We start from the raw sequence: 27,253 nt of genomic DNA on the forward strand, positions 1-27,253 counted from the left end.
CAGGAGTCTAATCCTAAATGTACTGAAATGGGCTTTATATTAGACACCAGAAGAGAATGGTCTTCCCAAATTGTTGAGGGCAGATGGGGTGCCATTTTGATGCATGTAATTGAATTCTTATAGCCCAGTCCAGCTTCTTTTTCTCTGTTCTAATGAATGCTAGATATATTATATGTATGATACCTTTGTTCTGGATTATTTTGGATTTGAAAGTTAACTAAAGTTATTTCTGATAATTTATTTTAGAACTTCTATCTGCTTTTCTGTTGAATCCTTGTGTTTTTTTCATTGAAAGAAAATGTTTCCTTTTGTGCTTTGGCTTTTTGCATATTTGAGGTTAATTTTCCTGAATATTGGACCTGAAAAATGATCCAGTGGCTGTCTCTGTGACTTGGCATTTAAAACTACAAATAATCACCTCTCCTTCCACACAGAGGATGGATTCCCAAATCTTTGACTAATAAAATGATTCTATGATTCTAAAACCAGATTATCCTAATGCCTATCACAGATGTAAGTTGCTTAAAACCATAATCGTGAGTAATTGTGCTTTTGTACTTGCTGACATCTAAATTGCAACAAATCTAGTTGCCACATCATTAAAAAAAAAAAGGTGATTTACAGCATCCAGGACAACTTATTTATTGTTGAATGATTGAAGTATTTGTTAGTTTTAAAATATTTTCAGAATGCTGAAGACTTATTTATTGTGGTATACATTATTCTTTCTCCACATAATTCTTGTGGAAGTGTCATTATTTACTGCTTTCTTGCTCATCTATTGTTTTGTTTCTTTTTTTTTTTTTAAGGCTTGCCTTCTCCCACAGTTCCAAAACAGTAGTATGTGATTCAGATAAACAAGTAATGTCGATAATGGACAGCCGAAGTAAGCTGTAATGGAGCATTCCACAGACTGAAATATGCTTGCATAGATAATAGATGTAGATGAGTTAAGATCCATTTTGAAAAGAAGAAAAATGGCATAAAGTGATATGAAATACTATTAAGCACTATTAGGTCAGACAACTTCTTTGTTAGCAAATGAGAACTTTCATGGATGATGTTTGTGCTCTAAGTGTGTACAATTCATAGAATCTCCTCTTCAGTACGACAGTTGCTTTTTCATGTGAGCTATTAGCTTGCATTGGTGACTCATTCAGCCTTGCTAGAGCGGTATGGGAAAAACTAAGATTAAAAAGTAATTATTTTTAATAGAGTGGTTTTTAGATGATTCGGGGCTATTCAGAAAGTTGTGCTCAGAGGCATTAAGCTGGCTTTCACTTTGCACAAGTCAGTGTTTGTACAAGCTAAACCATATCAGCATGTGATCTCGGCCAACTGACATATGGATGTCAGTTACACAAGTCCAGCATCCCAATGTCTTGAACAAAAAGCATCTCCACAGTACTTGGGAAGTTAGCTTAATCTCACCTTGAAAAATTATTCCCCTAAGCACAAATGGGTTCATTTGCTGAAGTACGAAAAGATTGTGGCAGTTTAGTCACCTGCACAAAATTTACAATGATTTCTTTTCCCAACAAAAATAATTTCATGAAAATTTTATTGGTGAGAGGAAAAATAGTTAACATGAAAAATATGGGAGCAGTCACTAATGACAGCAATTTTCAACCAAGTAAGAACAAAACAGGAGAAAGGCAGAATCTCCTGCACTTGGTTACCAGGAAAATGACTGTGCTAAGAGATCATCCTCACTTTTTTAGACATGGCTTGCAGCAATGAAACTGGAGTGGAGTGTTCCACTACTATGGAAAAAAAAAATCTAGTTTCTGTAAAGATGGTAGAGATGGGTACAGCCAGTTGTCTTATTCCCATAAAAGTCTGGAAACTTTGGAAATCCTTTCAAATGGAAAGATATATATGTGCATTAGGAAATTCACTGTTGTGATGGGAAAACTTAAGCCCTAAATTTTGGTGATCTTGGACATTCACGTGAAATGGTCACGTGGCTCTACGCAATATGTTTCAAAGTCACGGAATGCCTTACCAGGCAATCTGTGACTTGGTTTCCCTGTTGCAACACTGGAAGTATAAGTGAACTTGCTTGTTTAGTCTAGGAGGCCATGGAAGAAGTAGTGGAATGTGAAATCTAGACATAAATGCTCTGAGACAGAAAGCTTTTTATTTTTCTAATGGCTCTTGGCTCTCAAGAGCAATGGCCTTTCCTTTTATTGATCCTGGCCATGAAGGTTTCATGGGTATTGTTTATAACCTGACAGTTTGGACAGTATTTGCTGCTACTCACTTTTATTATCACACTCAATTTTCCTTTGGGGTTCTTTTTTCAGGGTGGGGAACTGGTTTTTATATGGCTGTCAAGAAAAGCTGTACACGGTGTCAGCACTTGTGCAGGACATCAAATTGCAAGATATCAGACGTAGGAGAAGGGAAACATTAAGAATGCCCATTTGTACTTGCCTCCCTACACAGTGAGAGTCTGCACTCTCTGTCTATACCAACTTAGTTTTTCTTCAAGTACCATCAGTCTGCACTGTTCAAGGTACACTAACAAATTAGAAAATTAGGATGGAGGTCTCACCAGCTGTGCCAGAGGTTTGATCAGGCAGACAGAACTTGTCTTGTTACTAGCTTGCGTGAAACGCTGCGTTTTAGGACTGCTCATTTTCAGTGTCTGGCTACCTAGTTCTCCAGAGCCTGAAGTGTGCTTCCCTGTGCTGCTTTGGGGAAGTTAAAGGATGCAGACAGGCAAGTGACAGGGATTTGAATTATTTGGACCATTCTTGGAGAAAGAGACATGTGATCCAGAGATGTGGAAAGTGTGCACCCTCCAGACCACCTCTGCTTCCTTCAGTGTAGAAGACAAAATAGATCTAGGAAGTGAGTTCTCTTTGTTGAAGAAAAGAGAGCAGCAGTGAAGGGAGAAGGAAAAGAAATTTCTTTGCAGTGTGCACTGTTACCCGGTAGAACTCCATGAGGTGTGATAGTATTGAGGCAAACAAGGCTGATACTCTAAACCATTAGATACTTAAATAGATGCAGCTCTTTCCTTAGAAACCTACATTAATGTAGATGTACTGGTGGGGATTGGTGCAAGTTCTGCTAGACCATGCTATGGAAGGCTGTGATCATACTCTAATGACCTGGGTTGTGGTGGAAAAAGACATTGGTGGGCTTTAAGTCTTTTGTGACCTCCTGGAATTTAGTTCTCAATCATTCTTCAGTATCAGTTTCTAATCAGTTACTTGAGCTACACAGCTGTCCCAGGCATTTTAGTTCTAGGCCAGTCAAAGTTCATCTTTAACGGACTGGCTGTCCCACACATACTTGGCCATGAACTTATTGTCCTGCACGTCACAGGTGAAAAACGAAATGCATGCAAAATCCATTATCATTCCATACAAATGGGTTTCTTTTTAAAATTCACAGTAAATGCAATGCACTAGACTGCAATATTATTTGTCAACTGGTTTCAGTGGAGTATCCGTAACATTCATTTGATCTTAACTCAAGGAATCTGATCAGCCTCCTTGGAAAGGATTCACCAAATGTACTGGCTTGGTTTTGGAAAGTGCTGTAACATGAGCGCGCCTCATTCTGCTGGCACAAACATTCCTGGAACACTCTAAGCCTCCTGCCTTGGTGTCACCCTGTGCTGCTGGATGGGAGCAGGGGTTGTGCAGACTTTCTGTGCTTGGTGTGTGTTGACACAACCTTCCCCTCCCAGGGCATGCCAATGGTGCTACCATTCACTTCCAGACAGGCACAACTGACTGTCTTTTGCTGGAAAATTGTGAGCTAAATAATCCTTTTCTCTAGTGAAAGTCTTAGAAATTAAGCTGTGAGAGACTTACGGTAAATATTTAATAGCTTCCCCTTTTTGTGCAGCTCCAAAAGATGGCTGATCCTGCAGTATTTATTTCAGGCCTACTATAAATAAAGCATGTGGTGACAGCAAACTGCAAGCAAGGGGAATTCAGTGGTTATGGCAAACTGCTTTCTTTTGTCTGAAGCTGTGAATAGTAACCAGTTCTGTGCCTGTATTAGGTGTGCTGATGGGTGTATTTTAAATTGGAATCAGATTTAGGCTGAGTTTATGATCAGAAGAATTAGAAGAGAGTATCTGTCCTAGTTTAAGAGTAAATTAAAACTATATAAACAATATTGATTAAAGCATAGTCTGAAATAGTGGTACTAAGACTGTTCTGTAGAAATGTTTCCTAAAAGCATTGTAGGATTGTAGCATTGTAGACAATTGTAGACAAACAGAAAAGTAAAATATGGATTTGGAATTTTTTACTTTATTTGATTCTGTTACATTCATCAGACTAATGATGTTTTCATTCAGAGGCTGCTTACAGACTACAGGGAGGATTTGAGGCCATATGAATATGACTTTTGGTTTCTTAAAAGGAACACTAATGCTAGTGGTAATTTACTAGTGTTCATGTTCAGCATTGTGAATATATCTCCTGAAATCCATTCTTAGAGTGACTAAGTTTTCCCTGGATGTTCCTGGCTTTCTCACTGCAGTCTTCAAGCTATGGAAACTGAATGCCCAGTACCAAATGACTGCTCCTTTGGTGAGGCTGCAGCAACACTTTCACACTCAGGAGTCCCACCTGGGACTCAACAGCTAGTGTAGCAGCATTTAAAAGTTTAGGGAACAAGGATCACATCAAGACTTTAGTAAGGATCTCTGAATTACTAGATGCAGATGCGAGGTGGTAAAGGCCATGGATTAAGGATATGAATGCCTGCCTCCTATCAGAGCACAGTATTTAGCAAAGTGTTGACAAAGATGTGCCATTTATGTTTGATAATATTTCACTAGAAATTATGAACTCTTGTCCTATTTTAAAGTAAAAATATGTTCATATTGCTGTAGAAATATAGCTTGAAATTTGAGGACACGTCAGAAAAAACAAGAGTATAAAAAGAAAAAATTGAAAAATAAAGCTCTGTTCTTTAATCCATTCCCTTGAGTTCTACATAAATTTTGTTTAAATATGCCACTATGAGTCTCAGTAGGATTTAATGCTTAAATTAAGAAAATACTGGCTAAATATCAGAAAGAAATAAAGTCAAAGCTCGTGCAATGTTAGATATTCCATGTGCTGTTCACTGGAATAATTATGACCTAGACTGGCTCAAGTACTCAGACCTGTGACCATGTGGACAGTCTGTGTTGGAGCTCTCCATTCACTCAGTGAGCACCTTAACCTGTAGGTAACTCCATGTACCCAGGAGAGGTGTTACAGAACCTACCTTCGGGCAGACAAGAAAAGTAGTTAAGCAGCTGCCTGTGTGCTTTCCTGAATCACAACGAGGTATAAATTTAAAATTTTAAGCAAATTAGTAGATAAAGAAGAGGAACACTAATTGTGGATGTGAAATGTGATACTAGTTATTTTGCTTAGGCATGTGACTCTTGAACTCTTGAGAGCCATCTGCCTCCAGTAACCGAGGTTTCCTCCCTAGGCTTCTGATGATGCTGTATGTTCAAAACATTAAAAAAAGCATATCCTACTAGTGGATTAAAGAAGCTACCATGTATTACTGTGAGCTGAGAAGTGGTCCTCTCTCACTTCTTATGAAATAGAGGAGAATCCTATTGCATGGCCAGTTGTCTTTGTATGTGGGTATGAGAGGACAGTTAACAGATGTCAGGCTAGCATTTGGAAAGGGCTGTTACTGTCTTTGAGTAGTAACATTTAATGCTGTTAAAATTAATGAGCAGCTTTTTCCATGGAAAATGAAATAAAATATCAATGTCAGTCACTGCAATAAATATAAATATATTCCTTACACGAGCAGTTTAACTGAGTTTAACTATTTACACTCACTGCATAAAGTGTTCTTGTTAGTATTAGAAAAGAGTCTGGAAACTGTAGATATGTGCCAAGACTTTAAAGGGCAATGAAGTTTTCATTGCAACAAGATTCTACTTAGGGATTGGAACTCTTCTGAGTGCATGTCAATTTTCTTTTTCCTCCAAGTACCAGCTTAGAGCTGAGGTTAAAAAAATCATTCTTACTTGTCTGAGAAAGATTATCTCCGTGAGGATTTTTTCACATATTACACTGCACTCCACCATGGAAAGGTCAAGCTAGGGAAACATGGGCACATCTCACCAGAGTCAAGGGGCTGACATAGCTTACTAAGTACATGACAGTTGTACTCTTTCAGACAGTTACCGGTTGTATTCTACAATGAGGAAGTTGATATGTTACCCAAAATGTTATAGTAGACGGGAAGGTCACAACATATTAGGGCTGGGACCTTTTCTTATTGTTTAATATTGATTAGCTTAAGCATGGTCATGTCAAAATGTAAATTACACGGTTGAAGCTGATTGGAATGGATGATAGAGTATTTTTTAGAAATGAAATGAGGAACTGTTCAATCAGGTGAAATACTTTAGTATTACTTTTAGTATTTAGCTTTACTAGATCAATCTTATAATGTGTTATTTATGCAAGTGAAGTTCATGGTTTCCTTTGGATCGTTTTTACTGTGGTGCTTCTTGCCCACCAGCCACTATAAGAGCTGCCAGGGCTCATTCTTTTTTCACAAAATTTTAATCATTGATGATCCCATTGTTTCTTACAGCAAGAGCAGTGATACACCAAGGTCTGTTTTGCCTGGCTTTCAGGCGTCTTCATGTCTGTGATCTCCCTGGCTGGAGTCTATGGCAGCATGGCAATGCTGAGCACTGGGTACAGGCTGGCCATGTGGAGTTTCTGCATTACTGTAATGACAACTTCAAACAGGACTTGAGTACCTCAAAAGGAAACAGATTATTTTGATAACTCCTGCCTAACTTTCTTGACTTTCTTTCCAGTCAAAGCCTCTCAGATACAGGCATTAATGGAAACCTCATTGAAGTGTTTTAGCTTGGAAACAGAAAAAGACCTAAATGAGGTGGACTGTAGTTAATTTTCCATGGTCACTAATTTTTCTCCCATATATGTCAATTAGAAATACTCTAAAAGCTATGTAGCACACGATAAGGTGCACATCCCAAGTAAGAGGAGTTACAGGAAAATCAGCTGAGTAAATATGCTTCATTAACATCTTTGGGAAACTAAAGAAAGTAATTTGTGGTCAGGATGCTCAAACTATCCTGAGTTAAGCTTTTGCTTTTTGAAAATGTTGAGTGTCAAGGGAAAGAACAGAATTCATCTGCATAGTATAGAAATCTAGATTTGGACAACACTTGAACTCCTCTGTATGAACAGAGGAAAGATAAAAGACAAAGCCTTGGGTCGCATGGTTTAGTGTGGGGTGTCCCTGCCCATGGCAGGGGGGTTGGAACTAGATGATCTTAAGGTCCTTTCCAACCCTAACTATTCTATGATTCCATGAACAAAAGGCAGTTACAAAGCTCTATGTTATTTTTCTGTGAGTCATCATATCTTTGAAGTTCAGTTGTGATTCCCTGATTCGAGAGCTGTCTCTTTAGGGTGATGCTCTACAGCAGTCCCCAGTGCTGCTCTGAAGTCTGTACCTGCATTCTTAAGAATTGTTATTTATTATGTTTACTGGGCACGGTTGAGTCACATCTCAAGACCAGGGTATGGTAGGTTACATACAGGTGCTGAATCTTTATTCAGTGCCTCTTCTGTTCTTTATTGATAATAGCTGATTCTTTCAGCTGTGCTATTAGATCCTTTTATAACTCAAATGTTCTTTTCTGCTCTTAAACTAGCAGATTATCTTCTTACTTGTATGTTTACCTTAAATAGATTTTTTTTAACATCTGTCAGTAATTACAAATAATGAATATAGTAATGAAATTATTACTAATTTATATGCTGAATTTAGAGATTTCAAGAGAGACACTGTATCTGAATATATACCCTTAAGCTTTCATCCCTCTCTGATAATTTTGATTGTATTTCAGCCTCTCTGTTTTGATTCTGTAACTCCATTCTCTATAGTTAGGCAATCCAAATTCTCCATTTAGCCGATTCATTATTAAGGTGATAGTAGTGCCTTTCTATTTATAATCAATGCCTGTTTATAATTTCTGAGTGTCTGAAGTAGTGTGGTTTTGCCTGCACTGTGCTGAAAGTACCACTTTTATTTCCCTTAATGTTTCTGCTGTTATTTTAAAGCAAGCTTTGAGAGGAACTTTTAATGTTTTTAGCTTATCAGTAATAGCTGTAGAAAACATGTAAATGAAAAGTAGAACGTAAAAAGAACCCATCTCCTCCCTCTAATAGACTCCTGTTTCAGCCTAGTTAAAATGTGTTTTACTTGTGAAACCTATGCTGTTCAAATTGAGTTAGTATGGATAACTAGAAACGCTGTGAAAAACTCCTGTAATGAACTCTGAAGTCAAATGTGAATTTCGATTAGGTTAACATTAAAAATTCAGGTAAGTACCATTGTGATTCTAATCTATGAATGAATGGTCTTAAGCAAACTAGGAAAATAACATATTTAAGCTTAAGGCAACTCAGCAAATTAGCGGTGTGAGATGACATTTGAATGACAATATAGTGATGTCAATAAGGTTTTGTGAGCTACAGTTGATCACTGTATAGCAGTGATCTGTTTGGTAATTCAGCAGTAAAGCTCATTTTCAAATTCTTACGATCTGTTTATTATTACATAGAAACCAAGTTATGGATTTGATAGAAATTAATGTATGCTTTCAACAGTGTTGATGCCAATACACTTCTACATACAAATTCAATCAGGACAGCAGGAACAAGTTCTATAACTAGATGAAATTTGTAGGGGATAAATCCACCTTTCTTTATGGGTTACCTGAGTTGAGTTTTTGGTAGCAGTAAGGGGAGGAAAGGTTTGAAGATGGTTTAAAACCAGTGCAAAGACAGGAAGAAGAGGATAACAAGAAAATAACTTGCCTGATTAAAAGGTGTCCATGCTCCATGGAGGTTAAGTGTAGAGCCTGCTGTGTGTGTTGGGTGAGTGCCAGGCATGTGCTCAGCTTCCGTACTTCGTATCCTTTGGAGAACTGTCACACACAGAGCAGAGCGGCAGGGATACTGGCAGAGAATCCCATTTGCCCTTAGAAGCTGCTGGGACGGAGGAATTTTAGTGTTGGTACCAAGACAACTAAAAAGAGATGGAAGCATCAAGAGGTAGTTGCTCCATTCAGGAGGGAACAGAGTGGAGGACAGAATTCAGGGCAGTTGGAGAAAGAACAGAATTTGCATAGCAGGAGGAAACGGAAGAGTTAAGAAGGTGCAACAGGCACTGTGCAGGTGCCACAGAAGTAGAAAGGGTTGAAGAGAGACCAGGAGAGTAGAATTTTCTTCTCAAATGTCTTTTTTTTTTCTTTTTTTTTTTCTTTTTTCTTTTTCTTTTTTTTTTTTTTATGCATACTCTTTTTCAAAAATCTCAGCTTTATGCATACAGTCTCTAGTTCCCTTCCTCTCACAAAAATCTCCAAGGCTTCTTCCCTTTTCCGTTCCCTTTCTATCCCATAATGTTTGTGGTTGCCTGACTCAGTTCCCTTCTAAGGGATGATGGGTACTACATACTTCCAAGCAAATTCTTTAATAGATTTTTTTTTTTAATAGCAGTTTCCCTAAAGGGAAAGGTTGATGTCATTTATACATAAGAAGTTTTTGTCCATATATAGCCGTGGGTATGAACGTTAGATCTGGAAAGCATAGTTGCCTGTCTTGCAATCTGAGTGCAGCACAATGCAGCGAAATAATTAAGAAATCAGTCATCCAGCTAAGCATTAATATTTGCGTTCACCATTAATATATAGAGAGCAAAACTGCTGATGGAAACACTTTCCCAGTTTTCTTGCAGGCACAGATGATAACCTGAAGAGGGAAAGTAGGTCTCATCCTAGCCCCAAAGTGATCACAGTTACATTTTAAATACCATCAAGTGCTTCTGGGTTTTGTCTGTGAATCTCATTGGAATCACTAAGACAAGTGCTTGCTGATGTCCCAGGCAGGGCTTAGAGAATTAAATCATGGTATCACAAGACTCAAGATTTTCTGTGCAAGACTTACAAACAAGAAGCAGCTTCTGCTTGGCTACTTAATTTGCTGAAGATTTAAGTGACAGATTACTGATCTTATCAGTTATTAAATGATCACCTCAAATTGATAACCATGTGTAATATTTAATCTGTCCCTTCTATGCCTCTTACCCCCATCACCCCTGCCAAATGGTCAGGGATACTATTGCATTAAAATAGATACATAGCAAAAGCCCAATTCTACATGCTCTGTTGTTTTGCATCCTGCTATGTGCATACCTGCTCCACTCCAGAATGACTCTGTTTCAATTAGGTGATAAGTAAAGTATGTAAAATGTTTTCTAGGCACTTCTAACCTAATCTAATCTGTTTCATTACCTATCCATGCACTTGATCCCTTTTCATTTTCTAGTCGTTGAAATATTAAGATAACACTATTAAGATGCTCAACAAGGTCTAAATAAGTGCTCATATGTATTAAAATGAAAGGAAAATCTTACTGTAAGAAAAGAAATGCTTATTTTAGCTGTCCTGAGAATTAGAATGACACTGACTGATGAAGATACAAAATATAAAAAAGCCACATAAAGACAGAAAAGAGCTGTTATCTCTTAGATCATGTCACCTCTCTGCAAGTACAGTATTGTGCTCCTCTGAGGACATGGGTTAAACTGATAGTGCATTACAGAACTTTCTTGCAGCCCTTCCTGGGGCAAGCAGCTCCTCTTGATGCAGTTGACTTCAAATGACCCTCTGTTGTGAGTGCAGATACCAGGATTGAAGTGCTCTTCAAGTAAAGATATATTTATATAGGTGGGAACAAGTAGAAATTTTGACAGCTGTATCAGCAGTGCTGTCAAATTGATCTGCTTTGCAAAACTACATCCATCTTGGTTTTGAACATCGTTAAGAAAGAGAACCAGTGTTGAGGAAGAGTGGAGGTGTATCTGTGGAAAGGAGGAGAATTAATACCAGAACAATGTATTTGGTCATCATTAAAACTGTTCTGAGTTTTCATTTTTAAATGAGGTTTTTGCTTCCATTTTTAACTTTGAAAATATAAGAGAAAATGTCCAAAAGTTGAAATCCAATTGCAATCACAAAACCAATCTTGATGGAACATTTCAACATCAAATCTAAAATTGTCACCGTCATTTGTGAGATTTGGACTTTCATCTTCCTCATAGCCCTGCTAAGCAAATGCATTCCCTGAAGGTTTGGAATAAAATAATTTTGTAGTCAATGGATTAAGATGTAAATCTGGACACACACATTTACAACAGCACCATCATCAGCTGAAAAGCAAACTTGTGTTGCATCTAGCAAAAGAGGGAGGAAAAAATTGAACTGAACTTGCAGATATTTTTCCCAGAGGAGTAATGGCCTTTATGTAAATAATCACTTTATTCTGTAAGTGCATACACTTTCATTCTACAAATTGACTTCACCTCCTCTGCCCTTTTCGCTGTTTCAAGACTCTGCTAAATCTAGCAAGTCTCATAATTCTGTTTTTAAATCTCAAAGCTGTAAACATGCAGGGCTGAGTTATGTAGGAAACTCATTGTTCTAAAGTAGCATCTTGAAACCTCAAAGTCAGTGTGAAATAAATATCTTGGTTGGATAGCACTGTGAATGACAGATGTAGCTTATCAGTAATGTGGAAGAAATACAGCTTTTTAACATCATCTTCTCTGGTCAGGTAATGAGTGAAAGAAAATAGACATACAATAAACAACTGAAGTGATGGAGTAGTTTGGTAAATAAATTCCTTTGCTGCAATACCAGTGCTTTCAAATATGAGCCAAACATGCAGTATGTGGTTGTTTGCTATACCTCTGTACATGACAAGCAATTCACAGTGCTGAGCAACTTTGGCACTAAAATTTATGATCAGTGAGCAGAGCAAGGGGGACACTTAGCGTTTACTCTGCACAGCTCCGGTCTTGAGTATGTCCAGGTTCCCCCATGTAACTTCAGAGAAATAACTGAGTGTACCCAGAAATTACACCAATGGAAGGAGGATCAGAATCTCCACCTACATCTTTGTTCATAAATTGTCACAGTCAGTTTTCAGCAATTCTAATTTTGTTCTGGAGTGCAGCTGATTTTTTTCCTTTCTTTGCTGTCTTTCATGCTACATGTGCACGAATATGATTTATTGTTTCTCTTTTTAAGCTGAAATGGTTGAAGGAAGGGTACAGCACTCTCTCCTGAGTGAAGATCAGTCGGTAACTTGCCTGAGGAAATTTTGTTCCAGGCAGTTAGTGGTTAACTCTTGTTCTTAGAACTTAAAGGTATATGTTTCTCAGATAATTATATCTTAGGGAGTATATTGTGACAGATTCCAACTGTGAATATCAGCATTAGTGCCTTTTACAGTTTTCTAGCTTCTTGTTTCAGGAATACTTTGTCAGTGAATTTCAAAGGATAATTATCTGTTGTTAAACAAAATGCCAGTTTTCATTGCTCCTTAAACTGTTCACTTTCATAGTATCTCATTATGAGGTAAGCATCTATTGCGTCATCTGTTTTCAGCTCTCAAAGTAGTGTAACTTCTATATTTTCTATATGGAAATCATACAGTTCCTGTAAGGATTGCTCCTTTTTCCAAGTTGTTTGTTTGTTTGTTTGTTTACTCCTGTTTATGGAAATATTACAGATGTGGCAGCTAAAGCTAAACACACAGCTCAGTGTGGAGCTAGGTATTAATTCAGAGATTGCCTCTGTGGATGAGCCCAGTTTTTGTCTAGCTCAGCTTTCTAGCTGATAGGTGCCACTGGGAAGTATTTCAAAAGAAAGTACAACACAGCCTTCAGTAAGGAAATAATGCTCTTCCACTATTGGTCTTCTAAGTTGTGCCATGACAAATGAGAGTCTTTATAGCTACTTATTTTTACCCAAGGTACAGCAGCTGTTGGGCTTTTTCTTGAAAGTATAAATATCTAATCCTTTCTAATATCCTGCTATTCTTGTAGTCTCAGTGGTGTCTTGTAACAATTAGTTTCACTTCGGTTGATCAAGTATTCTAGGAAAAAGGTTTTTGCCTTTATCAATTTTATGTGTGTTGTCTTTTTAATTTCACTTAATGTCCAGGAATGTAGCTTTACTTCCCCTTTTCTACCACTCATTATTTTCTAAACCTTGGTATTGTCTTCCCTTACTCATCTCTCTAAAGCAAACAATTCTGAATGCCTCAGTCACTTCCACTTGATTTTGCATGCTTTTAAGAATTCGTATTTCGGTTTTGTACCTGTCCTAATTTTGAAATGTACTTTTTAAAGATGAGAATTCCAGGCATAATCCTGGTCTGTAGATTGACAATAGGATATTACTTATATAATTCTGATTCTTTTGTTTAACTATTTTTGCATTTTTCATTTCATTTTCTCTGGTGATTCCATGTGCACTGGAAAGACTTCAGGAGGATATTCAGAGCTATGTAGCTTCTTGCAACACCTCCCACAAATACATATTCATTTACCTGAGCATCCTAGAGTGCTTCAGTCAGGATTTGTCTCTGTGATTTCTTTGTTATGTTCCAATGAAAGGGCGAACTGTGTGTTTTGAAAGCATTTTAATTGAGTTAGTTTTTGTTTTTTAAATGCTCATGTATGTGTATTTGTCTAATACAGGTGAAAGGCAGGCATTTGGAGTGGAATGTTGTTAATTCAGTAGTGATCTGCTCCTTTTTTAAACTATACTAAACTGTCTGAAATGAAGCACAGTTTCTTCCTGCAGAGAGGTTTAAATTATGGCAGTTGCTATACAACCTAAGCTATTTAAATAATAATCTTTTGAGGAGCTGATCTTGAGATGCCTCAGTACCGAAGTTTAGTCTCTGCGTTTTAAAGTCCTTTTTTCCAGAATGCTGCCCAAACCTATATCTATCTAGTTGTGGCTGAGTGTCATCTATGAAGATGCAGTTTGTCACAGGGTACTGGAAAAGGGATTATCTCCCAGGTCAGAGGCTGCTTCTGTAGCTGGTGGCTTTTCGTCATTTGTAGAAACTATAGCAAACATTTTCTCACATTTAAGACCTTTGTAAATCATAGAATCATAGAATAGTTATGGTTGGAAAGGACCTTAAGATCATCTAGTTCCAACCCCCCTGCCATGGGCATATAATGAGGATGTAGAAGAAGCATGGTGGTCGCTAGAAGAAGTCTAGGCTATGCTTAGCTTTCACTCCTGATGAAGCAGCATTTTTGCATTAAATTAGAGCTGAAAAATAGGAGTCCAGATTGCTAACCTATTTTTTCTTTTTTTTTTCTTTTTTTTTTTTTTTTTTTTTTTCTTTTTTTTTTTTTTTGGGGGGGGGGGGTTATCCCTAGATCTAAACGTCCAGTGCCAATTTCAACCACAGCACCCAGAGTTGATACTCCCAGGGCTGTAATTCCCCACCAGAAGGTATGTGACAATTTCTCTTCAACCAAAATTAATACCATTTTTACCTGCCATGGTGAAGGTAAATACTTACTACAGGAAATAGCTTTTGCCCACCCCAAATAAGTAAGCATTGAATGAATGCACAGTCAGCAAAGCTGTCATAATGCAATGTGATCTGTATGTTGTTAATTTCTGATTAGCAGAACCAAAGCATCCAGCTGTCCTCTGATGTTATCTGGTCTAACCCATTCTGAGCAGCTTATTTTCATCTGGGCTGCAAGAGGCTACCAAAGCTTCTCAAAATTTGCTTTTGTAGATTCATGGGGAAAAGAAATTAGACTGTGCCTGAATGTGTTGAAGTCCTGACTGCAACTGAAAAGATGCTGATTTGGAATGAGAACATTAAGGCATTTGGAAGCTTGCATCATATTATATTCTTGTCACATTATTCAAAAGACATGGGAATAAAAAATAAAGAGGATAAGTCAATTTAATGAATAACGGTGGCAGAGGAACTGGATGGCTTGGTTTCTGTTGTCAAATCTTGTCATCTTCCATAAAATAAATGTCCATATCAGAATAAATAGCATTTATTGACTGTACCTGGTAACTCATCATCTGTATCTTTGGGTGGTACTGGAGAGCAAGGGTACCTGAAAGATGTTACATATCCTTAGGCTCAAGCACTAGGTAGGACATTTCTATTGCTGATACATTTAATTAGATAAATGGAGAGGGGGAAATCTCCATTTCTGCAACTTTATCCCTTCTGTGAATGCCAGTGTCATCCCTAACATGTTGTGTAAATAAGAAATACTGAAGATCAAAATACATGGGGAATTAGGTGATGTTCTACTAGTTTTGGCAGTTCTGACTTCCACAGATACAATTTTAAGTAATTTTTATGAAAAATGTGTTTTACACATTCAAAGCTCACAAGATAACATCATGCCTGTAACCACTGCAAATTTGTGCAAAATAACAGAAGACAGCACACTTGGGGAGATAAATTTGATTAAATTTTATTATGTCAAATTTGAAATGAACCTCTCTGGCTGTTTATTAGTTGAGGAAGAAATAATATTGTTTTGCTCTGGATCTAGTAAACTTTGTGTCCAGGGGAAATGAAATTAAGAATTGATCTGCTCAGAGTTGTTTCTGCTTCTATCCTAATTTTATAAAAGTTAGCTTGGAGAAAGTTATTGCAAGAGTCACCAAACAGTACTTTGAAATTCCTAGAAGAAAAACAGTGGATCTCATTCTTCCAGTTAGACTTGAGTTCAGCTGCACCAGCAAAGTAATAGATAGAGGAAGGGGGAGAGAGTACTTATTTTCCCTCACGAACTACACAGAATGCTGTTAGTTTTCAATGCAACAAGTAGACTTGTCTATTCAGAGTAATTCACCAGCACAAGACTGACAGTTATCTTTTGGGACCCTCAGTAGCACCTGTGCAGGTATGACGATTACCTTACTTCCACCACAGGCACACAGGCTTCTATACATGAGATTTTCATGACTATCGATCAGGTGCATTTCTTCCCTGGCAAGTGTCGATTTTAAAATTACTGCCATATGTATTTAAAGCTGTTTACCACACATAACAGTTTTCTCCCTTAACTGTCTACCCTATAGAAAAGTTAACTTCACTCACTGCAGGGTTTTTTCTAAAGGTCCTGAAAGTGTCTTTGGCATGAAAGCTATGAAGTCACTTTACATTTCTTATTTTAACCCTTCAGAGAGAGATGAGGATTAAGGAACTCAACCCTTTCTCAGGAGCATGTTTTCTCACACTTGAGAATCGTGCACATCAGTGTTTAGGAATCACAGAATCATAGGGTGGTTTGAGTTGGAATGTGGAGGCCACCTATTCTGAATGGGCTACAGGCAGTACTTGCAATGGAAAAGAGATTTACTGGAGCCCTTCTGGAGGAGAACAGTGGTATCTAGGATAAGGTATGGTGGGAAACAGAGTAGCAGTATTCAGAAAGGTCTTAAGTGCAGGGTTTTTGGCCCAAGAAGAATAGGTAACAGTAGAATGCTGGAGTGATGTTTATGTCACTAATGTACACTAGTAGACAAAAGTCAATTTTTAACGGAAGAAAAATTCTTCCCTGAGGGTGGTTTGGAAGGGTATGAAGGCATTGAATCATTGGATAAGTCTCAAAATATGGAAAATAAAGTCTTTACTGATACAGACAGTGCTCTAGGGATGTTGCAATAAGGTATGTTACAGTAAATATACTTTAAAAATCAAGGTTTCCATGTTTGTCCCTTTATTATTTCTAGTAACAGTATCACTGTAGAAATGAAGAATTCTGTGTCACATAGGCAGAAGCTATCACCTCCACATCACTGCTTGACAGTGTTTAGACTATCACAAGTCACATGAAATGAATTTAATTGCATTTCAAAAGAGAGCAAAAAACCACATTATAAGGCAGTCACGACAGTGTTGTCCTCAAACATCGAGAGAAGTTTTTCTCACCTTTCTCTGAGTCAAGGTGTTAGCATGGCAGTGTTAGCTAAAAAAATCTGCATGTGCAAGTTCAGTATCTAGTTTAAACCATAAATTTTCTTGTACATTGTGCTGATCCAATTGCAGGTTCCACTAATTTTCAAGCATGTATGTCTTCTTAGACTGCTATAGTTATGGTTCTTTGTGTCTTAGAAAAAGAAGCATACATTATTTTAGAAACATGTAAGGAAGGTAGAAAAACGACAGAGTTCTTTACCATGATTTTTTAATTTTTTTTTTTTTTGACATTCCTTTCCATTTCACTCCATTCTCTCCATAATTCCTCGAGCTGATCAATGTTATGGATGATACAGGTTCTGCAACCATAGGTACGGCGTTAATGAGCTGTGGGGCTGTTACTGGAATGATTTGCAGTTTCACTATTTCCTTATCTGACATTAGTCTCAAACTTAAAACAGTTTTAATTCAGTTTAGTTAAAACTTTTGGATTTAGTCAACATATTTAGTCAAGTCTTTTGCACAGGTGTGGCATAGCTGGAAGAAAGGATATAACTAATGCTGAAAGCACTCAAGTAACAAGAAGAGTCAGCATGATTCCAAGGACTGAAACAAAGCCTTGGTGAATTCCTAAAGCTTTTCAGGGGGAACAAAACATGGTTGAAGATTCAGCTCAGCACAGTTCAAAATGTTCAAGCAGAAGCTATAACGCTAAGCATAGCTTTAACATTTCCCCCTTTACATAGAGGTATCAAGGCAGCCTCTTTAATTTTAAAAATATGACTCTGTGTTGTCCTGTTTATGGAACAGTACTGAACACAGTTATTTCAGAGACCCGGTGAGCATCTCATGATGCTTATGATTTGTTTCCTGACAAATTTGGGAATCTATGTGGCTAAGAGAAAAGAGATGAAGGAGTGACTGACTTTTTAAGTGAAGCACAGGATGGAAGAGCTGGCTGAGCTAAAAGCTGTTTGTTGGATGTCTTTGTGCAGTCATTTAATGTCATGGTGCCACCATTTCCTTCTTTCTGTAAAACATTTAAGGCAATAATTTGGCATGTTGGGAGGTCAAATTCGTTAGTGTATCATTAAAATTTTTCTCCAAGAAATGAATAAAGACTGTATGGTCATAGCAATAGATAAATAGAGCATGGGTTCCCAAAGGAAGAGGAGCTGAAAAACTGGTGTTGTGTTTTCCAATATGAATTTGTTTCTCTCTTCCCTGATATATAAGGAGCATTTGCCTTTCATGGAAACTGAATGTTTATAAAGAAAGTAATAATAATATTTCGAAAAGGCAACAGTCTGAGACTTCTCTTCATTTATCAGTTTTTGAGCTCATTCACTGACATTACACTGGGACATTAACACGCAATTTTCCTCTCGTATTGAGGGATTGCTGTAGATCTCAGCATTCTTCTCGAGGGAAGAAGCCCATTGCTCTGTGTCAGAGCCCCCTCTTCTGGTCGGCCGAAGGGTAGCATCAGACTTGCGTAGCTCGAAATGTTAGCTTGTTTTCCAGCCGCAGAGAGTGCAACAGAACGGGGTAAGAGAGTTGTGAAACAGGGGAACGTTTGTTGCTGTTGGCTGCATTTCGTGTGATGTAATGCTAAAAGCCGTGCTGTTGCTCAGTATTAGAGATTTGACCTTCACATTCAGAAATGTTTTCAAAAGTGCTGCACTGGTCTGGTTTTGCCCCTGAACTGGAGGAAAGAAAAATAATCCTAAAATGTCTACTGGGAATAAACTGAATGAGAGATTCTTAAGCAATCACAAAAGGGAAGAGGTAAATAAGCTGATTATTGGGTAGTGAATCTTTAGCAGAAGTTATAAAGCTGCTGTCTGAGCACTTCCTGTTTCATCCCTTTCCCCCTGAACACAGCAAAAACAACTACCTTAAAACTACCATGAATATTAACTCAAAATGGAGAATGCTAACCTGGCGCTGCTGGGTTCCTAGGAATTCTAGTGTTGAGTTGTCAGGATGCTGGTATTGCAACTAGAAATTGTTTAAGCAGTGAAACTAAAATTCCACTTATGTCATAAAGGTGAGCGAAGTCTTTTTTTTATGGTAGTCCTGTATTTTTCCTGTTGCCTACTGTTAGTGTCCAGTACCACCAAAACTCTGAAAATGCATTAGGATTAAGGAAATATCTGGCATTCATCTCATTAGAAGTCAAAACTGATACTTTAAAATCAGATCCCCTTGCAAGTCCTTTTATTGAGGCGTATGGAAAGGAAACCCACAATTAACTTAGATAAAAGCCACAGACTTCTCAGGGCAACAAACAAGTATAACTGTGGCATATTCTTTTTCTTCTCTATTGCCTCTGTATTCTATTTTTTATTAAATATTTCATTTGTCTCTCTCTGCTAGCATGTAAAAGTCATTTGCACAAGTGGTGGCTTAATTTATGAATATGTCCTTGTGCATTTGTGCCACTTTTACAACACATTTTTAGAGAGAATCCCTGTTTTCTGTTTGTTTAATACTTGGAAGCTTGTAGTAGGCCACTTAACGGTTGGTTATTTGCTGTTGTTGATGTCAGAGTATAATAACTGAAGTATGTAATTCAAATGTATTTATTTAAGAAGGCATAAAATAAAATGGTATATATAAAAAAAATATAAAAAGGCTATAAAATGCTTTTAGGATTATCTATTTCTACAGCCTCAGGCAGCTATTAATTTCAGCTAAAATCTCTTCCTGTTTATTCCTAAGAAAAATGTTCTCAATTTATTTTATCTGCCTTACATTTTCGATTCAAAACAAATGTATTTGATGTCATTATTAATTGTATCCTTAGACCTTTAGGGTTTTTTTTCAATTAATTTTAATTAATCTGGCGGTATTATCTCCCTAACTTTAAATACGCAATATAGACAAATCCAAAAGAAAAATATAAAATATTTCTCTTTCTAGTGATCCTTAGTATCAATATCAGTAAATAACCAATACCAGCTAAAGTAGAAAATCAGATGCCAGATTATTCTCTCAGGACTATGTTTCCCGCAAGGCTATGGGGGACACGTGTAAGATGTTAAAGATGATGACTGAAGCAGTTGCCAGCCCAAAGGAGGCAAAATGTCACTGCAGGCCACCATCTGCTCTTGCATTGGCTTTCATTGAGGGTAGGCTGTGGACTCCATCCCTTCTTCAGGATAGCATCCCCTACCTGTCCGTGTCCTCCAGAGCTGGACTGCAGCATGGTGCCAGCATTACTGGGGGGCTTCTCAACTGTGAGTGGGCGTTGTGGCATCTGGGTACCAGTTAATGGCTGCAGTGTAATCTAGGTCCAGAGGGAGAGGTTAAAGCAATCCTTCTGTAGCAAAAAAGCCCAAGTTAGGCTGGAGCCAGAAGCTTCTGAGATAAACTACAAATTGATATTATAGCTCTAGAGAAATCTGTAAATTGCCAAGCATTCAAATAGTTTGTTGGGTACCTCAGCTATAGGTTATTTTTTTCACCCCAAACATGTAATTACAGGCTAACAGCAGTGAAAAATGAAACAGCTGTTGAAACCATAAGATTCCTTATTTTAAAACATGTGCTAATGAGTTCCCCCACTCAGGATGCTATGTTCAAAAGGCAGTTATTAGAGAGATGTTAAAGATAATCAGTGTTAGAATCATGCTATTCATGTTCCGATCACTGAAGCTTTAGAAGTTAAAGAGTAAGATAACTGAGAGTAAAGGTATAAAATGCTCACCTGAAAGTGAAGTTTGCATTCCTCTTTGAGAAAATTGTCCATACTTCCAAAAAGTACAGTGCTGTCTACATGCTGCCAGTAGCTGGAGTGAAATGAGGCAATTTAACTGTAAGGGAGCTCTATGTTTCCACAGAGTGTTGAGTGCCCTCCAGTCCTAGGGATTTAGATGGTGTTGCACCAGAAGGAGTTTGAAGCAGTGATAGGGTGTTTTAGGCAACATGAATACTGAAGTTTTACATGAACTTCCTCAGAACTCGTGCCACAACTTATTTCCTGCACTGTGCTGCTGAAAAGGCAATATTCCTCTTTTTTTTGATATTACCTTTTATTTTAGTTTCACAAAGCTGCATTAATAGCAAATCATTTATGAAACTAAAGCATGCTACTTCATTTTTCCAGGATAGGGTTTTGGTAGAATGTTTCTAATCTGAGCACCAGCATAGACTTGTGTGGGTACAGCTATTGTGGGAGATTCCAGGGACTTCAACTAAGACAGTACATCCAGCTGTCCTAGTTAGGAATATTATCTGGGACATGACTGTGGGATCATACCCTCATCATCTACATACTCATACACATATTCCTTCAGGTGAAAATTATGCAGAAATGATCAGAATATCTGTTGAGCAGTATCTGTTCTCGAGTCCTGTTGGTCTATCTGCTAACCATGCTGCATGGCCTAATTAGCATGAACCAGAGCCTATGAAAGCAATGCGGTGTGTGGGCTTCAGTAACTTGAAATGTACTCATGGAAATTAGAATGGTGTGGTTTACAATTATGTTTTTATAATAATGGCATTGACTTTTATGTTTGTATACTATCTCAAATGATTCTGACCTCAAGACTTAAGATTTCTTAATTATCCTAGAAATTAATGATCAATGTTGTCTTTATATAAAACTATTGGTATGAGGTTGACTAGTAGCAAATGCTCTTTTAATGTTAAGCTTTATTTGTTGGTTTCAACTAAAACCCAGTTAAAAAAATGCCTGAGTATGTTTTGCTTCCCTTATTTTGAAACAATGCCTTTCTTTGTTGAAATCTTCCCTGAAAGGTTGGGTGCTTTGGCTCCAATCTATTTATTGCAAGCTTATCAATATGTTTAGAAAGCAGTAATTGCAGATACGTTATTTTTGCATGTGTTCTATGATTGCTCTTTTCTTTTTTTCTTTTCTTGGCTTGCATGTTTGCTACTACAGGAACCTGCTTGGGAAATCAATGGCAACAGAACAACCTTCAGTCCTCTAACTAACACGGCGACTGGGCCTGTGGGTAGTATTTTAGCAACCAATGGAACGTTTTCAGGCTACCTCAACAAGCAAGAGATCTGCTTTTCAAATAGCTCTTCCTACTTAAAGAATACCACAGTTAGATCTTCCATGTCCTCTCAGTCTGTGACTCCTGACATTTCACCTGCAAAGTGTAATCTAGGTTCAAAACTAAGCCCTGTACTGACTGATGGCAATAGTCCTGTGCCTCAAATGAGCCCTGCAAGGCAGTATAACAACCCTATTGGCCTTTACTCAGCAGAGACTCTAAGGGAAATGGCTGAGATGCATAAATTAAGTCTCAACCGAAGGGCTTCAGAAGGTGGACTTCCTAGAGGGTAGGTAACGTGGTAAAATATTAATATTAAAATAAGTAATGGATTTGCTGAAAAATGAATGTAATAGTACCTACCCTATTGTATATTTGTCTGGTAATCATGATTAAGGTCTGGAATGATCATTACATTTTCCAGTACCCCCAAAAACATACACACAGTACCATTATAGAATAACTCTTGGTCTTTGGCATTTGAATTGCAATATGGATTGGCAATAGTCACCAGAGCATGAGGAGGACACTATGGCTGAAGTAACTGATCATCTCAGGGTTGGCATTTAGCAATTTAAACTAATGCATGTAGTCTCATAGAACCAACTATCACTGTTGGCCATTATAGAAGCTGCTATAAAACAGATCTGATCTTTAGTACTTTCCTAAAGAGAAATTGCAAATCTGACATGTTAGTCAGCTAGTGTGTCCGCTATAATTCTTGCCTTCCTATGCAAAATGAGTCAAAATTGCAGTATTTTGAATCCTCTGGTCTGAGCATTGTTGGTCTCAGATCTGTTAGCTTTGCTCTTACCTTGTATGTAACAAGGAATGATTTCTAGGTGCTACCCAAGTAGTCTGATCCCATGCTGTCAAAGTTTTCAGTGTTAGCTCTGTTGCAGATGAACTAGTAGGTTTGTGAAGTGGGGAGCTGGGACTACAACATGTGAGGAAAAGCAGTGTGAAACAGTTTTCCTATTTTTTCTGTCTTCATGTATTAATTTGCAAACAAATCTCTAATTTGCTTATTTGGATTTATTTAAAATGAAGATAAATTTCTTATTATGAATATGGGGAAGAGTGTACTAGGGAATTGGCTGTACGAGAAAAAACAGGAAATTCGACAATCCACTTGAGGTCTTATAGCAAATGCATATATTCAAGTATGTTACATCCCATTGCAGAAGCTCTTTGCAAGAGTAAAACTAGGGGGTTGTTAATTTGTAGCAAAGTAAGGATATTTTATCCTTATTACAGAGCATATATCATGTTCTCGATGATTCAGGCAGTTTAGATGATTTGTTGAAACTCTCTTGAGCACTTGGCATTAACAGTCCTAATTATCTGAAAAAATCCTAATCTCCTTTCTTAGACTGTATAATTAAGAAAAGCAATTAGTGTTTAAAATATCATTTCAGTTAGTAAGCAAGATCAGCAAAATAAACCTCAGAATGCTTCCCTGTTAATTTACAGTTTGCTTGAGGAAAATGACTTGTTTCAATATGCAGAGTTTCCAGGGAGTATATCTCACTATCTTTCTTGCACTATCTTCACATATCTCCTTAACATCTGCAAAGGCAAGGGTGAAGGGGTTGTGTTTTGTATGGCTCAGCATTCTGACTATATCATCAAAATTACAACACAGCTGCATCCATTCTCTTGATTCCAGAGGGCATTGTGATTGGACTACATTAATATGACGGTGATTGCTGGGGTGCATAAAAGGTGAACCTGCAGAAAACACTTCACTGTCTTCACTTTGCTGCTTTTCCATGGTTTGTGTCTCCTTTATATGTAAACATTAGTGCATGCCTGTGGCAGTGCACTGAATTACAAAGCAAGGGTCTGCCTTAGAATAAATCTGAGATATATTTTATTTTGATCAAAATTGTAGGGAGTCGCTGTCTGTCTGCCTGTAATATCTGCAGCACCAGTGAACAAATCAGAAAATTTATGAGAGATCATCTAACTGCTCTGTAAAAAAAAAAAAATCAGCCTTTATCCTGCAGCCCAGAAGCATTCTGAAAACATGAAAGGGCCCAGAGCTACAAAGTACATGTGTCTTTTCAGACAATTCCTCTGAGAGTTAGAGAGCTGTACTTCTCTGTTTACATGCAGAGAAAATTCAGAGTTCAAGAATCCTGTCATTCCTGCTCCCACTTGAGTGTTAGTGATGAAGTTAAGGACATCTTTCTCACTGCTTTTTAGAGAGTAACCTGGAACATCTGACTACCCTGGGACTTGGTATCATCCATGATAATCTTGATCTCATTATGGAAATACATGGAAGAGTGCACAAGGAAAGCACTGTGCGCTCTGCAAAATCATCTCTGCCCTTTTTTGTGGATGTTTTTATCATATAGTACAACATGAGATAGTGAAATTATGGTGCTCCAAATCTCTTATGCATTCATGAATATGCACTTAGCACTATAAGCAAATTCAGATCTGGGGTTGATCTTAAAGGATGTTTCGTATTCCAATTTGGTGTCCTTTTCACCAAATCATTTAAACTTTATTGTGTGAATTGCTGTTAGAAGCTTAGCTAAACTCTTTGGAAAATCCTATCAGAAAGGTAAAATAAATTTTGAGATTATTTCCTTGATCTGTGAAGAATAACAAAGCATCTGATTCTCTGATGCAGTTTTACACTAAAGCTTTATCACCCTGGCCCAGGGTGAAAAACAGATGTGGCCTGTTAAGTGTGCGGAACTTGATGTGCTGAAAGCTCTGGAAAGGGGAGTATTAATAAATATGAAGAGTGAGTAATAGCTTGTAACGTAGTTCTTTTTCATTCCAGTGTAAGTTATTTTTCACATTGTAGATCAAGGGCAGTAAATACCTGTACCACAAGTATGTGCCAGGTGGCTTGGGTTACTAGCTTCTGACTGTGTGACCTCTGAGAGCAGCAAGTTGGGTGTTTCATACATGTCTGTATTTAGAATCAAGCTAAAATAACGTGTGGCTCTGAACTGGAGAGAATTTTCTCATCATGTACTGAACATAAGGAGAAGTAAAGCTTTACTCTTTCTGAAGGAAGCTATAGTAGCCTCTTCACATCTAGAAAAATCTTTACTGAGATGTTTAGTAAATTTTTCGAGCTGTTCTTAGTGTGTGCACGTAATGATTTTTATCATTATAAGAACATATTCTTATATGCAAAAACGTGGTTCCTTTAATTAAGGAAGTTCTGCCTTTAAAGTATTATTTTAGAATAATACAACCTGGATTAGAAGATTAAAGCAGGCATTGGAGTCCACTTCAGAAAATGATACTATTACACTATGTTTCGTTATAAATGAGTGCCCAGCTGTCCTGCACATACCTAAAATGGATATAGGATCACTGATGTGCTTACAGGCTGCAGCTTGTTCCTAATATATCTCTCCTGGCCCCTGGGACAGACTGATATATTTGGCTTAAGGTAGGGTTTATAAAGTTAGAACATTCACGAATCTGAGAGTCTGTGATTGCTTTTCCATGGGAATGCAGAAGTGCAAAGTCTGTACTGCTGCAGCTTTGGCTCGTTAGTATTTTGCATCAAGGAAAAGGCAGCTGGATGAGCTGGTGCAAAAGGACTTTATGTAGAAAGAAGCAGTAATATCAAAGGTTCTGCAAGGCAAAAGCAGAAGGAGACAAATCCACTTTAAATGTCACTCTAGCAGTATGACGTTATTGTCCAGTATTTTGTATCAATCCCAGATCCAGAAATATTACAGCAGCAAGTTGGAAGATTCAGTGCCCAGTTCTATCAACAGCATTCTGTGCAGCTAAATAAGAAGAAATGTTTATTAACTGATCCTGGACTCTCTTCCTCTTTAATTTGTGCAAAATACAATGAATTACTCTTTACCCAAGAATATAAGAGCAAAATACGGGTATTCTAAGCTCTGAGAAAACTAAGTTAAAGTCAGTGTCATAGCCCGTTAATGCTATTTGTGCAACCAAAAGAAAGAGTTATTAGCAAATAATGTAATGCAACGGTCTGAGCATGTTATCTGTTCATCACTCCCAGCTTTGGCCTGAGTAAGGCCTATGTTGAGTTTTGCATTAGGTTTCTTTGGAATTGCTGTGCAAGCCACCCTCACTTCTTGTTCATGCAGTGAAGCATAAACATATGAGTTTTTTCATACTGTGTACGTACGGATGGAATAAAATATCCTGATATGGGTATCTAGAGAAACACGGAATGCATAGGCTTGCTTCCTTTCACATGGAATAAATTAGGAATGACTATTCTGAAATTAATCAGCTTGAACCACTGTTGGCATAATGTAGGTACAGACAGATTTAGGCAAATAGTTTGTTAAATACAAAGGCATTTTCCTTAGTTTTAGGTTTTAAACACTCACCAATATATTCTTTGGATATTCTCCAGCGTTTAAAAGACAAACCCGTCAATCTTGCAATACCAACTTCGAAGGTGGCCTCATGAAAAGATTTCGTCCCTGAATATTTAGTATCTGACCACTCATTTGATATTTTCAAATGATCATATGCTCAACAAATGCTTCTTTCTTCCCTTTGCTCCCTCTCCCCATACACTTTGATAATAGTACTTTTAAGGATGCATGGCAATAAAATAATGTTCAAGGGTCAGCCAAAATGCCATGGTACCCTACTAAGTCTCAGTGGATCAACTCTATAATCCCTATTTTTTTTCCTTTCTTAATCATGTTGGGGTTTTCAGGCACGCTTTTAATTTTTGTTCTTATTTGTGGATGGTCTGAAAAAGCTTTAGTAAGCTTCTGCAAACACATTTTGCCCTTTGCACTCTAAAAATTATTGACTTTTTCTGGTTGGTTTTGATGTTGTTTGTTCTCTTTCTCTTCTTTTAGGTCATAACCAACACTGCTGCCAAGTTAGTATCACTTCTGTATAGTTCCAAGTATTTGTGTTGTGCTGTACGCGCGAACGTTTCTGGGGTAGCATGATCCCTTGTGTTCCTGCTGTGTCTGCTTGCAAGTGAAAGTACTTTTAAGAACCTTTTACTGGCATGGCAAGCGTCATGCACTGCCACTGGTGTCCAGTGGGGCTCCCTTCTAAGCACACCACGTGTTCAGCATTTCTTGGTGATGTTCTAATGCTGCAAATTGAGTTAGCATCTGAGCTTGCTCAGTTCTTGTAAATGGTTTCAGATGTTTTAATCTCTACAGCTGGGGTTTAATTCTTCCTAACTCTTTAAGCAGTCTTGAGGCCTTCAGGATTTGGAGAACTTTATCTGAGCCTTTTTTGGTGTTTTATTAGAGATGTATTTTTTAGCCTCAAAATTCATTTCCAAGGTCCCACTCCACTAAAATTCAAATTGAGGTTGGTATAAGATACTGATATGGAAAATATCTAAAAAGTAATTTAACTTAGTAAACCCAAACAAGAAGCAACTATTGATTTGAAAATGTGATTGGTCTG

General features: G+C 37.6%; 1 protein-coding gene across 3 annotated transcripts in view; it reads left to right on the forward strand.

Annotated features, from left to right (window-relative positions):
* LDB3 (LIM domain binding 3) overlaps positions 1–27,253 on the forward strand; it is a gene marked incomplete at its 3' end in the record, with an annotated part of 117,161 nt that overhangs the window by 32,853 nt on the left and 57,055 nt on the right. For all 3 annotated transcript variants that reach the window (XM_080620824.1, XM_080620825.1, XM_080620826.1), the window contains exons 3-4: positions 14,284–14,359; positions 26,683–26,705. In XM_080620824.1, the coding sequence (XP_080476950.1) occupies positions 14,284–14,359; positions 26,683–26,705 (99 nt within the window). The remainder of the gene's footprint in view (positions 1–14,283; positions 14,360–26,682; positions 26,706–27,253) is intronic.

Source organism: Psittacula echo (assembly GCF_963264785.1).
Source record: "Psittacula echo genome assembly, chromosome: 6".
Lineage (NCBI taxonomy): Eukaryota > Metazoa > Chordata > Aves > Psittaciformes > Psittacidae > Psittacula > Psittacula echo.